The following is a 15,320-nucleotide window of genomic DNA, read 5'->3' as shown; positions in this document are numbered from 1 at the left end:
AACAACCTGCCTCCAGAAGCGGTGAATGCTCCAACACTGGAAGTTTTTAAGAAGAGACTGGACAGCCATTTGTCCGAAATGGTATAGGGTTTCCTGCCTGAGCAGGGGGTTGGACTAGATGACCTTCAAGGTCCCTTCCAACTTTACTATTATTATTATTATTATTATTATTATTATTATTATTATTATTATTATTAATCGTCTATTCTTTACATTTTCCCCCCTTATTCTTCTTTAGATATATTTGTCCTTGTTGCCCCGTTGTTTCTTATTTGCATTTTTCTTCCTTCATACTATACTTCATACTAAGAATGATACATATTATTATTACTATACATTATTATACACACATTTTCCACTTTTAACCTTTCCACATTTATTCTCCTCTATTATTTCTAGTCTCCAACCAGTCATACTACTTGTTCCATATTAGATAGTACTCTGTGTCTTCCTTTTCTTTTATCTCTTTTGTTAATTTATCCCTTCGGATGTCATTTAAAAGTGTTTGCTGGTTGAAGAAATGGTAAGCAAATGCAAGTTGGCATTAATGACAGATTCCTGAGCAGCAATTCTCTAAAGTTTTGTTTTAGCAATTAAACTTGAAAAGAGACTTTTCAAAACGATGGGCAGGGTGAAGAAGTGCAGAAGGGATCTGTAGCCAAACCTCATTTTGCTTGCCGTGACTCATTTTTGCTGAAACAACATTATAAGGAAAAAGAAAAGCATATGCCAAGTTAATGCACCATTTATAGCATAGGGGTTAAGTGGGGGATTACAGGTAGTCCTTAACTTATGTCCACAATTGAGCCCAAAATTTATGTTGCTAAGCGAGAGAGTTATTAACTGAGTTTTGCCCTATTTTACGCCCTTTCTTGCCACAGTTGTTAAGTGAATCACTGCAGTTGTTAAGCTGGAAACACGGTTGTTAAGTGAGCCTGGCTTCCCCCATTGACTTTGCTTGCCAGACGGTCGCAAAAGGGGATCACATGTCCCTGGGACATTGCAACCGTCATAAATATGAGTCAATTGCCAAGTGTCTGATTTTTGATCATGTGACCATCATGTGACCATACTGCAACAGTCGCAGGGGTGGAAAACGGCCTTAGATCACTTTTTTTCAATGCCATTGTCATTTTGAATGGCCACTAAATGAATTTGTTGTAAGTTGAGGACTACCTGTATATATGTTCTCCAGCTTTGTCTTCCCTGGTTTAAGAGGGTGTATCTCGGTCTTTGTCATTATATGTGTTTCCCAAATAAATGTAGGAGTTTTTTCTTTCATGCCTGCTCTTTCTTTTATTCCCTCATCCACCTTTCCTTTTTTCTGTTAATAAAGGACCTAAAAACTCTGCTTTTCGGCTCCAGTCTTGGATGCTTCAACGAAGAATGGAAAATCCAGAGTTTTACGTTCAGCGAAAATCCGCAGTTGAAATACGGCATTGTGCAAAAAAAGGTAACCATCGGCCCCCCAAAATCACTGGCTGACTAGAGTTGGTAAACTTCACCTGCAAGGAACTTTCCATTGTCCCAAGGTGCTTTTTTGAAATGGCAATCTGGACTCTGTTTTCCTTTGAAGGCGTTTTGCTTCTCATCCAAGAAGCTTCTTCAGTTCTGACTGAACGGTGGAGGAGGGAAAGACTTATATTCCTTACAGTCGTCTGGTCATTAGTTCTCTTTCTGAGAGTTGATGATGCCACTTCCATCCTCCACCATTCAGTCAGAGCTGAAGAAGCTTCTTACACGAGAAGGGAAACTTCAAGCAAAAACAAAGTCCAGTTGCTTCTTGAAAAAGCACCTTTGGGACAACCATGACCTGGATGATGGAGAGTCTCCATAGACACTTTCCATTGTCTAGGCCGGGGGTAGGCCACCTTGGCTCTTTTATGACTGGTGAACTTCAACTCCCAGAATTCCTGAGCCAGCATGGCTCAGCTTGGAAACCTCTCCCTTTCCCCTCAGCATGGCTGGCTCAGGAATTCTGGGAGTTGAAGTCCATCAGTCATAAAAGAGCCAAGGTGGCCTACCCCTGCCCTAATCCAATTTATTCCCAAGAGAAAAAATATATAGAAAGAATTCATCCCTGATTCTCCGTCCTCCTCAGCTGTTAATAAAGGGTATTCCTCCCCTTGAAAAACGATTTTAAAAATCCTCCCTCCTGTGAGACATATAGAGAAAGCTTCCATTCCGTATCTCGGCCTATCATTTGGTAGCAAATTCCTGATACAGGTAAGTCTTCAATTTATAACAGTTCATTTGGTGAGTGTTCGAAGTTACGGTACTGGGAAAACTAACCTATGGCTGTTTTTCACACTTAACGACCGCTGCAGCATCACGTGATTAAAATTCAGATGCGTGGCAACTGGCTCCTATTTACGGCAGTCGCAGCGTCCCGGGGGTCACGTGATCCCCTTTTGCGACCTCCTGACAAGCAAAGCCAATGGAGAAAGCCAGATTCGCTTAACAACCCCGTGTTACTAATTCAGCAACAGCACTGATTCTCTTAACAACTCTGGCGAGAAAGCTCATAAAGTGGGGCAGGACTCATTTAACAACTGCCTTGCTTAACGAACGTAAAAATTGGGCTCCGTTGTGATTGTAAGTCAAGCTCTAGCTGTACATTTATTTTTTTCATTCGAAAGCATTTCCTATGGATCAATAATGCCCTGAAGGGGGGTGGGGGTGGAGGAAAGCTTTTAAACCCCCCTCCCTCCTCCCCCCAACCCAAATTCTAGGTGGGAGGAAAGCTTTCAGCCCCCCCCTCCTCCCCCCAACCCAAATTCTAAGTGAATTGCCAGAGTTGTACGTGTCCAACTTGAGCCCTTTTAACAGGACTTTAAAATCATCCTCCGTGGCTGTTTCTCTCCCCCTTAACATTTTAACCATCAGAAAACCCAGATGCTTTCGATTTTGCTGGTCAGAACAAAGCCGCCACGTACCTAACCTGGCTTGGCCTTGTTAGGAAAACATCCAGGGACCTGAAGTTTTAATTAAGAACCTGGCAGCGGCAGATCTCATTGTGTCCGAGAGCGGCCAAGGACAGCAGCGGTGGGGAGAGGCCATCAGGCAGGTGAAAGAGATCCAGGCTGCAAAAGACTTTCACACGTGTTCATTTCCTCCCTTCTTTCCTGGCCTCTTCCAGGGTGGGCCGTGCGGGGTCCTGGCAGCCGTTCAAGCCCACGTCCTCCAACATCTTATCTTTGGGGACAGTAGCCGGAACAACACGGTTAGGTAAGTCCACGTTCCCCGAGGGCCCCGCAGGTTTTTTTCCCATTCCCGTTCAAGGAAATTCCCCCTCTATTGTTGTGGGGGAAATGGGGGTGGTCCTAGTGTTGACCTCCGTGGTGGAGTTGAAAAGTGTAAGCCGTGGAAATCATGCAGGTTTCAGTTCAGGTCAGAATAGAGCCTGGAAGGGACCTCAGAGGTCTTCTAGTCCAGCCCCCTGCTCAAGCAAGAGATCCTATACCATTTCAGACAAGTGGCCGTCCAGTCTCTTCTTTAAAATCCTCCAGTGATGGAGCACCCACCACTTCTGAAGGCAAGCTGCTTCCACTGGTTAATTGTCCTCACTGTTAGGAAGTTTCTCCTTAATTCCAGGTTGCTTCTCTTCTTGCCTTCTGGTGCTTCTTCTTCTTCTTCTTCTTCTTCTTCTTCTTCTTCTTCTTCTTCTTCTTCTTCTTCTTCTTCTTCTTCTTCTTCTTCTTCTTCTTCTTCTTCTTCTTCTTCTTCTTCTTCTTCTTCTTCTTCTTCTTCTTCTTCTTCTTCTTCTTCTTCTTCTTCTTCTTCTTCTTCTTCTTCTTCTTCTTATTATTATTATTATTATTATTATTATTATTATATTGGAAGACTGCTATCATATCACCCCTAGTCCTTCTTTTCTCTAGACTAGTTATACCTAGTTCCAGCAAATGTTCTTCATTTGTTTTAGTCTCCACACCTTTAGTCATCTTAGTTGCTCTTTGCATTTTTCTTTTTTGTAATGTGGTGACCAAAACTGGATGCAGCATTCCAGGTGTGGCCTTACTAAAGTTTTATAAATCGGTACTACTACTTCACGTGATTTTGATTCTGTGCCTCTGTCTAAACAACCAGGGGTTGTATTAGCCAAGGATGACAGAGGAGGGAATTATGCAGCTGAAATCTTGTTCTCTGTTTGTGTTTTGCAAAAGGCAGGTGATCACAGAGCTGGGATGAATGCAAACGAGAACTTCCAAGTGGAAGGAACTTCAGGGGGTGTATAATGTGTGAATGGGGGTGCAGTGCACCCCAGCATCTCAGACAACATCTGTCTTGGTCTGTCTTGGTGACACCCCACTGATACACCCTACTGATACCCCACTGATACACCTTAACCCTAACTCTAACCTTTAACCTTATAAATATATAACACTGACCCTATTAAACCTAACTCACTAGCCCCTTACCTTAACCCAGACATATCAAACACAAGGCCTGGGGGCCAGATGTGGCCCAAGAAGTGATTTCATGTGGCCTGTGAAGCCATCCTGGAAACAGTGAGGGAACGGCCCCTGCTGCCTTGGCCCTGGCCCAGGCCGGCCGGCAGCCAATGTACAATTTTGTGGTGGCCATCTATGCTGAAATGCATTCAGCCTTAGCTCCATAAGCCCCCCCCCCCCATGGCCTGAGAGGAACAGTGAGGCTCCTCCAGTGGACCATGCCTTGGCACTTGCCCTGGTCCCACCCCCTTCTGCCAGAGACCCTCAGATCTGCCCCACTCCTGCCCAGGCCCCCACAGACACCCTTGATGTGAACGATGTAGAGCTGGCCACACCCACCCAGTAGGCCACACCCACTCCCTCCATGCCCACCCAGTAGGCTGCACCCACCCTGGCCACACCCACCCGGCCCCCTGAGGGCAACCGCAATGCTGATGCGGCCCTCAATGAAATTGAGATTGACACCCCTGCCTTAACTCTAACCCTTAAACTTAACCTCTTAACCCTCCTAATCTTAACCATTAACTCTAGCTCTAACACCTTCCTCTCTAACCCTAATCCCTAAACATTAACCATAATCTGTAATCTTAGTCCCAATCCTAACTCTAATACCTAACTCTCAGCACCATATCCCCTAACTCTAACCCTTAATCTTAATCTTCTAACCCTCTTTAACCCTAACCCTTAATCCTAGCTCTAATGCTCTAGCCTCTAACCCTAGTCCCTAAGCATTAACCATAACCATACCTTAACCCTAATCCCAATCCCTAACACCTAATACCTAGCAGCACAACTCTAATCCCTAACCCAGGGGTGTCAAAGTCGCAACATCATGTGTCGTGTCGTGACGTATTGCGACTTTTCCCCCATTGCCGGAGCTGGGGTGGGTGCAGTTTCGGCATGATGCATCCGGCCTGCGGACCGGCAGTTTGACACCCCTCCCCTAACCCTAACCCTAATCTGAGCCCTAATCCTCTAACCCTCAGCCTTATGTGCATCGACATTGTATATTTCCTCTTAGGCCAGGGGTAGGCCACCTTGGCTCGTGGACTTCAACTCCCAGAATTCCTGAGCCAGCCATGCTGAGGAGAAAGGGAGAGGTTTCCAAGCTGAGCCATGCTGGCTCAGGAATTCTGGGAGTTGAAGTCCACGAGTCATAAAAGAGCCAAGGTGGCCTATCCCTGGCCTAGGCAGTGAAACCAATCACTTGCTCAGTGCAACAATGTGGGACACCAGTAGACAACTCTCAGAATTCATTAACTGAAGGATTCTGGGAGTTGAAGTTTCCACTCAAAGGGTGGGCAGTGCTGCCTCAGACCAAAGGAGGGGGCTACTGTTAGGACTGAAGAACCAAGAATGACATGCAGGTTTAATGTCGTTCACCTACAGACAGAATCTTGCCAGGTTAGCTGCATAAGTATAGAGATATTCTGTGGAGCTCTAGGGAGGGTCTGACTTTGCCCTCTTCCTGTCCACAAGATATTCCAATATCTGCTGTCTCTTAGCCCTCTGGGAAGGAGCCTCTACGGACTATATTCCATCACATCTGGCAGGCTTTCGCAAGGAATACCGAGGCCCCCAAAAGATGGAGGTGCCCTCATGTGGAACATAGAATTGAGTTGGGCATTAGACTTATTGATCTTCCCAATTCCCATGACACCAGGCAAGTTTGCAAAGGGAGAGTCCAGCAGTCAGAAAGAAAAGCTTTGTGCATCAACATTGGTCTTCAGATCTCAACTTGATGGTCTCCTGGGCTATGGGTGGTGAGAGTTTGGGTATCTCTGACTACAATTCCCAGCAGCCCTGGCCATCAAGGCCTACGGCCTGAGATGCAATATAGAAATCAGCAAAAGGGTCTTTTGGCCACCTACCACCATCCTAGGCTGTACATTTCCCTTGCCACTTATGTCTCCCTTTAGAAGAGAATCTTTATAGCTCAGGGTTGAACTGTGGGACCCTCGGTGCTCTTGGCTGAGCTTGGTTGTTTTCCTGCAGACATTTCATGACCCAACTAGGGAACAGCATCACTGCTAGAAGGGAGTGGAGTTTGCATAGTGGAGGACAAAGTGGGGGAGGGGGAGGAAGAGGTCTGTGGGGTCCTTGATGCTCTCTGAGATTGGCGGTTTTCTTGTAGACGTTTCCTGACCCAGCTAGATAACATCATCAGTGGTGGAAGGGAAGAGGAGGAGGAGGAGGAGGAGGAGGAGGAGGAGGAGGAGGAGGATGATGATGATGATGATGATGATGATGATTGTGGAGTCCTTGGTTCTCTCTGAGATTGGCGGTTTTCTTGCAGACGTTTCCTGACCCAGCTAGATAACATCATCAGTGGTGGAAGGGAGGGGGGTTTGAAGAGGAGTAGGAGTAGGAGTAGGGATGATGATGATGATGATGATTATGGAGTCTTTGGTGCTCTCTGAGATAGATGGTTTTCTTGCAGACATTTCATGACACAGCTAGGTAATACTATCAATGGTAGAAAGGAATGGGGTTGGAGGAGGAGGAGGAGGATGACCATGGGGTCCTTGGTGCTCTCTGAGCTTGGTTCTTTCTTTGCGGACATTTCATGACCCAACTAGGTAACGTCATCAGTGCTAGAAGGGAGTGGGGTTTATTCTCTGTTTATATACCTTGGTTTGCCCTGTCAGTGTTGGTGGGAATATTCTTTTCTTCTTGGTAGTTTCTTGATTATGTTCTCTCTCTTTTTCTCTACAACCTGCAGGTGCCTTTGGCCGTCGGACGCCGAAAGGATCCAGTGTCTCGTTTTAGCTCTTGCCGGTATTTTATGGCGTGCAGGTGGCAATGATAAAGTGGTGGTGACTTTGTAAGTGAGAGGTACAATTTTGTTTTTTAAAAAAGAACACCCTATCCTTGTCCTGCTCTCCCTCCATCCCATCCAAACTCATTTTCACCTTCTTCGATGGGAGACCTTGGAATTGCAGAAGACCCCCAAAGTTGCAGGCTCTGCCTTCATTCACCAAGAAGCCCCACTGTACAGGTAGTCCTCGGCTTACGACCACAGTTGAGGCCCAAAATTTATGTTGCTAAGTGAGACATTTGTTAAGTGAGCTTTGCCCTGTTTTACGACTTTTCTGGCCACGTTTGTTAAGTGAATCGCTGCAGCTAGTAACACGGTTGTTAAGCGAATCTCATTTCCCCCATTGACTTTGCTGGTCAGAAGGTCACATGACCCTGGGACACTGCGACGGTCGTAAATATGAGCCAGTTGCCAAGCGTCCGAATTTTGATCACGTGACCAAGGGGATGCTGCAGCGGTCGTAAGTGTGAAAAAGGATCATAAGTCACTTTCTTCAGTGCCCATGTAAGTTTGAACGGTCACTAAACAAACCGTTGTAATTCGAAGACTATCCCATAATAACAACCAACGGAGGAATAATTATGAAACAATAGCTTCCTTCAACAATAGCTAATTATTACAGATTTTCCTGTGCTGTGGACAAATAGCTTTAGAGATAGTCCTCGGCTTATGACCACAACTGAGCCCCAAAATTTCTGTTGCTCAGCATTTGTGAAGTGAGCTTTGCCCCATTTTATGACCTTTCTTGCCATAGTTGTTAGGTGAATCATTGCAATTGTTAAAATAATAATAACACGGTGGTTAAATCTGGCTTTGCTTGTCAGAAGGTCGCAAAAAAGGGATCCCATGACCCAGGGACTCTGCGACCGCCATAAATACATGTCAGTTGCCAAGTGTCCGCGTTTTGATCACATGAACCTGGGACAACCGTCGTAAGTACATGCCAGTTTCCATCACGTGATCACAGGGATACTGCAACAGCGTTAAGTGTGGAAACAGTCCTAGGTCACTTTCCCCCCCCCCCAGTTCTGTTGTACCTTCGAACGGTCACTAAACAAATGTTTATATGTTGAGGACGAGCTGTATGTTCCAGCGTGCCCATTCAGAATTTAAGTTGCACAGTTTGACCCCTGAGCAAGAAGAGAAAAGATGCTCCCTTGGCTAGTGATGTTCTACCCCCCACTTCCTCTCCCTGACCCCCCCCTCTCTCCGCCCCATAGCTAAGCAATGCTAACTTCGTACTGTCTTCCTGAAGGTCATCTGAAGGTTTTTGGAGTGCGTGGTGGTGGTGGTGGTGGGGTGGCGGCTCCTATGAAACTGAAACTCCTTTCAGCCAACCCTCAGGAAATATGAAAACAGCGAAAACTTCAAAATAGAAAGAATACGCTAACTAGGTCTGCTGAATCACCCACAGGTTATTGCTTTTTTGCCCTGGCATTCGAGAAAATCAGAATGTTTTGTTTTTCTGACCTTTTCAGGTCTACAGGAATACAGCAGTTCACGCCTGCGGGAAAATATAAGCCAGACGGGATCTTAGAAATGGTACATTTTTATTTAGATTTCTTCCTCCCTCCCTCCCTCCCTCCCTGCCTTCCCCCCCTTCTCCTTTCTCTCTCTTTCTTTTTTATGTTCCTTTTCATCTTCTTCCTTCCTTCCTTCCTTCCTTCCTTCCTTCCTTCCTCCTTCCTCCTTCCTCCTTCCTTCCTTCTTCCCTTTCTTTCTCTCTCCTTCCTCCCTTCCTCCCTCCCTTTCTTTCTTTCTCCTTCCTCCCTCCCTCCCTCCCTCCCTTTCTTTCTCTCTCCTTCCTTTCTTCCTCCCTCTCTCCTTCTCTCCCTCCCTCCCTCCCTCCCTCCCTCCCTGATAGAGCTATAATGATTGTATTTTTATACTATATCCAAATTTGAACAAATGTTTTCCAAGCTATGGGATGTCACTGAGGCTACTTCAAATTTTAATTATTTATCAAAGGAAGACGTTATTCTGCCCCTCCCCCCACTGAGAGAGTGAGAGAAAGGGAGAGAGAGAGAAAGAGAGAGAGGGAGGGAGAGAGAGAGAGAGAGAGAGAGAGAGAGAGAGAGAGAGAGAGAGAGAGAGTAGGGGAAAGAGAGAGGGAGAGAGAGGGAGAAACAGGAGAGAGACAAAAAGAGAAGGAAAGAAAGAGAGAGGAGAGAGAGAAAGAGAGAGAAGGAGAGAGGAGATGGAGAGAAACAGAGAGAAAGAGATAAAGAGGAGAGGAAAGAGGGAGGGGGAGAGAGAGAGAGAGAGAGAGAGAGAGAGAGAGAGAGAGAGAGAGAGAGAGAGAGAGAGAGAGAGAGAGAGAAGCTAAATGGAAAAGATATATTCAGCGTCTGGAAGTTGGTGAGAAACCAGATAAACATAAATAAATCTTTAGGCTTATCCTCTTAGTAACTTAAACCCTCTTGGTACTGGCGGTTTGGAGTTGGTACGTGTGAGACACCCAATTCCACCAGGCAGATGTGAGAAACGCAACCTGTTTCCCTTCATCCCAGCTTTCCAAAAAAGCTGTCAGATGTTCTGAATTTTTGCTTCCCTTTCCTGCTGAACATTATCCAAAGTCCAGGTGGCCCTGACAAACGGGTAGCCCAGATGAGCAGATGCCACCAAAGTTGAGTGGCTGTTTCGTTTATTTTAAAAAGAAAAATATCTGAACGCTGATAGGAGGAAAAAAAAGTCATTGCCCTCCAGGATTCAGAAAACTTACATGCAACTGCAATTCATTGTTTGCCATATTGGGCTACTTTAAGACAGATGGACTTCAGCTCCCATGAATTCCCAAGCCAGCCACATATTTCTCTTCCAGCCCAGCAGAATTCGCACTTCTGCTTCAAAAGAGCGTCATTTGGGGTGATTTTGCCCCTTAGATATCAACGTTTCATTTTCCTCCCTTGTTGCAGCTTCTGTTGCACTTCATCACAAAATACGAAGATCTGCTGAAGTTCCTACAACAGAATATGCACCAGGTATGAGGCCGGCAAGGGAGTGGTCAGTTCTGTGCGGGGCCCTCAAATTATACACCACACGCCTTTGTTGTCGTTTTTTGCTTGCGTGTTTAAAAGCACCTTGTCTAGGAAAGACACACCAGTTCATCAGGAAGGGACGTGTGGCTTAGACCCGGCTCTTAACTGCCTTCCGGTTTACCTTATTTTATTTAGATTTAAAAAATAAAATAAAAAAAATCCTGCCTTTATTAAAGGTAGGATTTAGCATGACGACTGTAACGGAGGCTAGAATTTCCGTCGTAAGTCAGGACGGTCATAAGTCAAGGTGCCCACATGATTAACCTCCCTTGCAACTTGTTTTGGTGGAAGTCGTGAAGCGAATGGAGTGGTTCCAAAGCGAATCTGGAGGGTTTTTTTTGGGGGGGGGGGCGGAAATCAAATGAAAAGGCCAGAAACTGGCAAAAAAATAAAATAAAATAAGTCACTGTAATGTGACTGCAGAACAGTGGTAAAAGTGAGCTTGTTGCCAAGAGTCCAAAATGGCCACGTGGTCTTTCTGTGTTTGTGTCTCCATTGTAACTCCAGAACTGGGTCACAAATCCCCTTTGGGGGAGGGGTTATTGTTGTAACTTCACTAAGAAGTTCATTAAGAGGTGAGTTGTTAAGCAATGATCACCTGTACTTTATAAATAATTCAAGGTGACAAACATACCTCCTTCCTCCTCCTACTTTTTGTACAACAACGATCCTGTGAGGTAGGTTGGGCTGAGAGGGAATGACTGGCTTATGGTCACCCAGCTGGCTTTCATGCCTAAGGTGGGACTAGAACTCACAGTCTGCTGGTGATTGGCCCAAAGTCACCCAGTCGGCTTTCATGCCTAAGGAGGGACTAGAACTCCCTGTCTCCTGGTGATTGGCCAAAGTCACCCAGTCAGTTTTTAATGCCTAAGGTGGGACTAGAACTCACCGTCTCCTGGTGATTGGCCCAAAGTCACCAGCCGGCTTTCATGCCTAAGGTGGGACTAAAACTCACCGTCTCCTGGTGATTAGCTGAAAATCACCCAGTCAGCTTTTATGCCTAAGGTGGAACTAGAACTCACTGTCTCCTGGTGATTGGCCCAAAGCCACCCAGCTGGCTTTCATGCCTAAGGAGGGACTAGAACTCCCTGTCTCCTGGTGATTGGCCCAAAGTCACCCAGTCAGTTTTTATGCCTAAGGGGGGACTAGAATTCACCATCTCCTGATGATTGGCCCAAAGTCACCCAGCTGGCTTTCGTGCTCAAGGCAGGACTAGAATTCACGTTCTCCTGGTTTCTAGGCCACACTGGCTCAGATAGACAGCAGAATGAAACAATTAAGCAATAAATAATAGCCAAGAATGCCAGTGTTTTAGAAGGTAATAAATAAACAGTTTAATACTGTACAGTATTCATGCACCGCCTTTCCCTCAGCAGTTACAGACAACATACTGGTGTTTCCTCCTCCTATTTTTCCTCAGAACAATAACCCTGTGAGGTAGTTTGGTTTAGATTAGAAGAATGGCTGGTAATCTAGCACCATTGCCATGAATTGAAAGTGGCTTTTCGTAAAAAAAATGGCAGGACCATCCAATGATGCATGAGCGTACACACACACACACACACACACAAACACAAAAACAAACACATTTATTTTATTTGTTAAATTTATTTGCTGCCCATCTCACTGGGATTATTCTGAGTAGGCATACACAGTAATACATATAAGTATGGATATCTTAAGAGCGTTTCAATACAATAAACGATATAAAAAAAGTAAAAGAAAAACTAAGACAAATAAAGAAGTCAAGGAAAGTGAAAAGAAGTGGAGAAAGAAGAAAAACACAAAACTACGACTTCCTCCCTTCTTTCTGCCAAATAACAGAATAACAGAATAATTGACGTCTATTTTTTTTTCCATTTCCCCCAGAACTTTTTTTTAAAAAAAATTTCCCAAACCCATAAATCACCAAACGAGTCCTTTTCTTCATCAAAAAGTCCATCTAAGGTTTCTCGCCTTTGAAAAAAGGGAAAAAAAAAGAAATGTCTTTTTTTCTTCTCCCTAAGAAATTGTTTCGAGTGGTACTTAAGAACGATGTTTGTGGAACAGGCTGAATTATGTTTTAATGGCTTTACCCGATCTGAACTACATTTGCCCATCTTATTTTGGTCTGAAAATTAAGGAAGGGCAGGCTAATTAGGGCCTAAGGGAAGGGGTAGATTTCCCCATTGGCTCCCGATGTAGGCCAGAAAGAGGCAGGGTTGTGCTTGTGCTGTTGCAATTGCCACCTTTGTGAACCAACTGGCTTATTTGCTTTTAAAAAGTGGATTATAAAGGTAGGTGGGCTCCGGCTTTAGCACAGAAAACACACACAAGGGGCAATGCAAAGATACAAGCAGTCCCCAAAATACAACTGAGCCCAAAATTTCTGTTGCTAAGCAAGACAGTTGTTAAGTGAGTTTTGCCCCACTTTACGGCCTTTCTTGCTACAGTCGTTAAGTGAATCACTGCAATTGCTAAATTAGTAACAGGGTTGTTAAGTGAGTCTGCCTTCCCCCCACTGAGTTTGCTTGCCGGAAGGTCACAAAAGGGACCCAAAAGCCGTCATAGGGGGTCTGAATTTTGATCCGGTGAGCATGGGGAAGCAGCAACAGTCGCAAGTGTGAAAAAGGGTGGTGTCACAGAAAAAAGTGGTGTAAGTCAAGGATAACCTGTAAAAGCATTCTTGTCCAAAGGGTTTTTAAAAGCTTTCCAAAGTTATAGAGATTTGTTCCTAATTGCTAGTGGAAACAAAGTGGTGTGCTGAAAACCACAGTGACGTCACCACTACTGTGACACCGTCACACAAATATTCCATTTCAGCAACAGGGTTGAGCCAGCTTCTAGTCTGTCCATAAATATGGGCAGGCCATCTGGGTAATTTTGAACCGTCATCTCTCTCTGTTTTGCTTGCTCTGCTGGTTGTTGGCATTAAAATAGGAAGAGGGAGGTCTCTCAAGGAGTTCCTGAATGAAAAGCAGGACAAATAATAACAATAACAATAACAATAATAATAATAATAGAAAATGATAAAATTAAACTACTCTGGGACTTCAGAATTCAAACAGACAAGCACCTGCAACATAACACCCCGGACATGACAATTGTCGATAAGAAAGACAAAAAAGTCTGGATAGTGGACGTGGCAGTGCCTGGAGACAGCAGAATAGACGAGAAAGAACCGGAGAAGATAACAAAATACAAAGACCTACAAATAGAAATAGAAAGACTGTGGCAAAGGCAAGCAAGGGTAGTACCAATAGTAATAGGTGCCTTGGGTGCAATCCCAAAACAACTGGAGCACCACTTGGACACCATCATCGGCATTGACAAATTCGCCATTAGTCAATTGCAAAAGGCGGCCTTACTAGGAACTGCTTCCATCCTGCGATGATATCTGTAATACCATCAAGCATCCACATCTGTCTATCCCAGGTCCTGGGTAAGGACTCGATAGGTAGACAAAATGCCAAATCCAGTCTGAACATCTGGCTGACTGTGCGATGATCCATACTACTACTACTACTACTACTACTACTACTACTACTACTACTACTACTAATAATAATAATAATAATAATAATAATAATAATAATAAAGTTGGAAGGGGCCTTGGAGGTCATCTAGTCCAACCCCCTGTCCAGGCAGGAGACCCTATACCATTTCAGACAAATGGCTGTCCAGTCTCTTCTTAAAAACTTCCAGTGTTGGAGCATTCACTGCTTCTGCAGGCAGGTTGTTCCACTGGTTAATTGTTCTCACTGTCAGGAAGTTTCTCCTAAGTTCTAACCCATGCAGGTAGTCCTCGAATTACGACCACAATTGAGCCCAAAATTTACATTGCTAAGTGAAACATTCCAGAAACTAAGAAGAACCATTGCGCGCATTTTTTGTTCAACCACAAATGTTTTGCCTGGGGAGGCCCCTATTTTGGTCATCACTCCATATTTTTCATGTTCCATCTTCCCCTTGATCTGTCTTTCAGTTTGAGGCTGGTCCACATGGCTGCATTCTTCTGACTTTGTCAGTGATATTGTCAAGATCCATCAATCGGTGAGTTTGTTTGCATTTCATTCTAAGAGATCTAATTAGCGCTTAAGCCCCTGGTACATATTTGAAAGATGGACATGAGCCGAATCTTCAAAGAATGTTTGAAGATAGATAGAATTCTTTAGGTTTCTCAGAAAATGTCCGTGCTGGTTTCTTGCCCTTAGCACGTACACATTCATAACTACCACCGCTGAATTTTGCTAGATCAGACATGTCAAACACAAGGTTCGGGGGCTGGATGCGGCCCGCAAAGTGGTTTCATGTGGCCCCTGAAGCCATCCTGGAAACAGTGAGGGAACGGCCCCCACTGCCTTGGCCCTGGCCCAGGCCGGCCGGGAGCCAATGTACAATTTTGTGGTGGCCATCTATGCTGAAACGCATCCAGTCTTAGCTCCACAAGGCCGTCTAGAAACAGCGAGGAACCAGCCCCTGCCGCGTCGGCCCCACCCCTTGGGTGCCTGCTGGGGAGGTGTCACCCTTTGTGAGGAATGAAGAAATGGACCATGCCTTGGCGCTTGCCCCGGTCCCACCCCCTTCTGCCAGAGACCCTCAGATCTGTCCCACTCCTGCCCAGGCCCCTACAGGCACCCTTGACGCGAACGATGTAGAGCTGGCCATGCCCACCCAGCAGGCCACACCCACTCCATCCACGCCCACCCAGTAGGCTGCACCCACCCTGGCCGCCCCCCCCGCCCCGCCCGAGGGCAACCGCAATTCTGATGTGGCCCTCAATGAAATTGAGTTTGACACCCCTGTGCTAGATCCTCAGCAACGTTTTCGCTGCTGTGGGGGAATTATATTCTGATTATTCCAGATTATACTCTGGAACCCAGACGACAAGAAGTTTTAACATGTTTTATAAAGCAAGGGCATGACTTGGTGGGCTTTTGCTTGCCAGGAAAGATAATTTTCTCAAACGTTCACAAATCTGTGAAATCTGTTTTTCCCCGTTTTTTCTTAACCTTGTCAACTTTAAGGTGT

General features: G+C 45.2%; 1 protein-coding gene across 1 annotated transcript in view; it reads left to right on the top strand.

Moving 5' to 3' along the window:
- Positions 1-15,320, top strand: part of MINDY4 (MINDY lysine 48 deubiquitinase 4) — an 86,236-nt gene that overhangs the window by 32,435 nt on the left and 38,481 nt on the right. The window contains exons 6-11 of the mRNA XM_015812402.2: positions 1,366-1,453; positions 3,140-3,228; positions 7,177-7,278; positions 8,751-8,814; positions 10,188-10,253; positions 14,275-14,342. Coding sequence (XP_015667888.2) covers positions 1,366-1,453; positions 3,140-3,228; positions 7,177-7,278; positions 8,751-8,814; positions 10,188-10,253; positions 14,275-14,342 — 477 coding nt within the window. The remainder of the gene's footprint in view (positions 1-1,365; positions 1,454-3,139; positions 3,229-7,176; positions 7,279-8,750; positions 8,815-10,187; positions 10,254-14,274; positions 14,343-15,320) is intronic.

Source organism: Protobothrops mucrosquamatus, unplaced genomic scaffold (genome assembly GCF_001527695.2).
Source record: "Protobothrops mucrosquamatus isolate PMUCROS unplaced genomic scaffold, P.Mucros_1.0 scaffold81, whole genome shotgun sequence".
In the NCBI taxonomy this organism is placed as follows: domain Eukaryota; kingdom Metazoa; phylum Chordata; class Lepidosauria; order Squamata; family Viperidae; genus Protobothrops; species Protobothrops mucrosquamatus.
The sequence above is the reverse complement of the archived record's forward strand: the minus strand, read 5'-3'. Positions and strand labels throughout refer to the sequence as shown.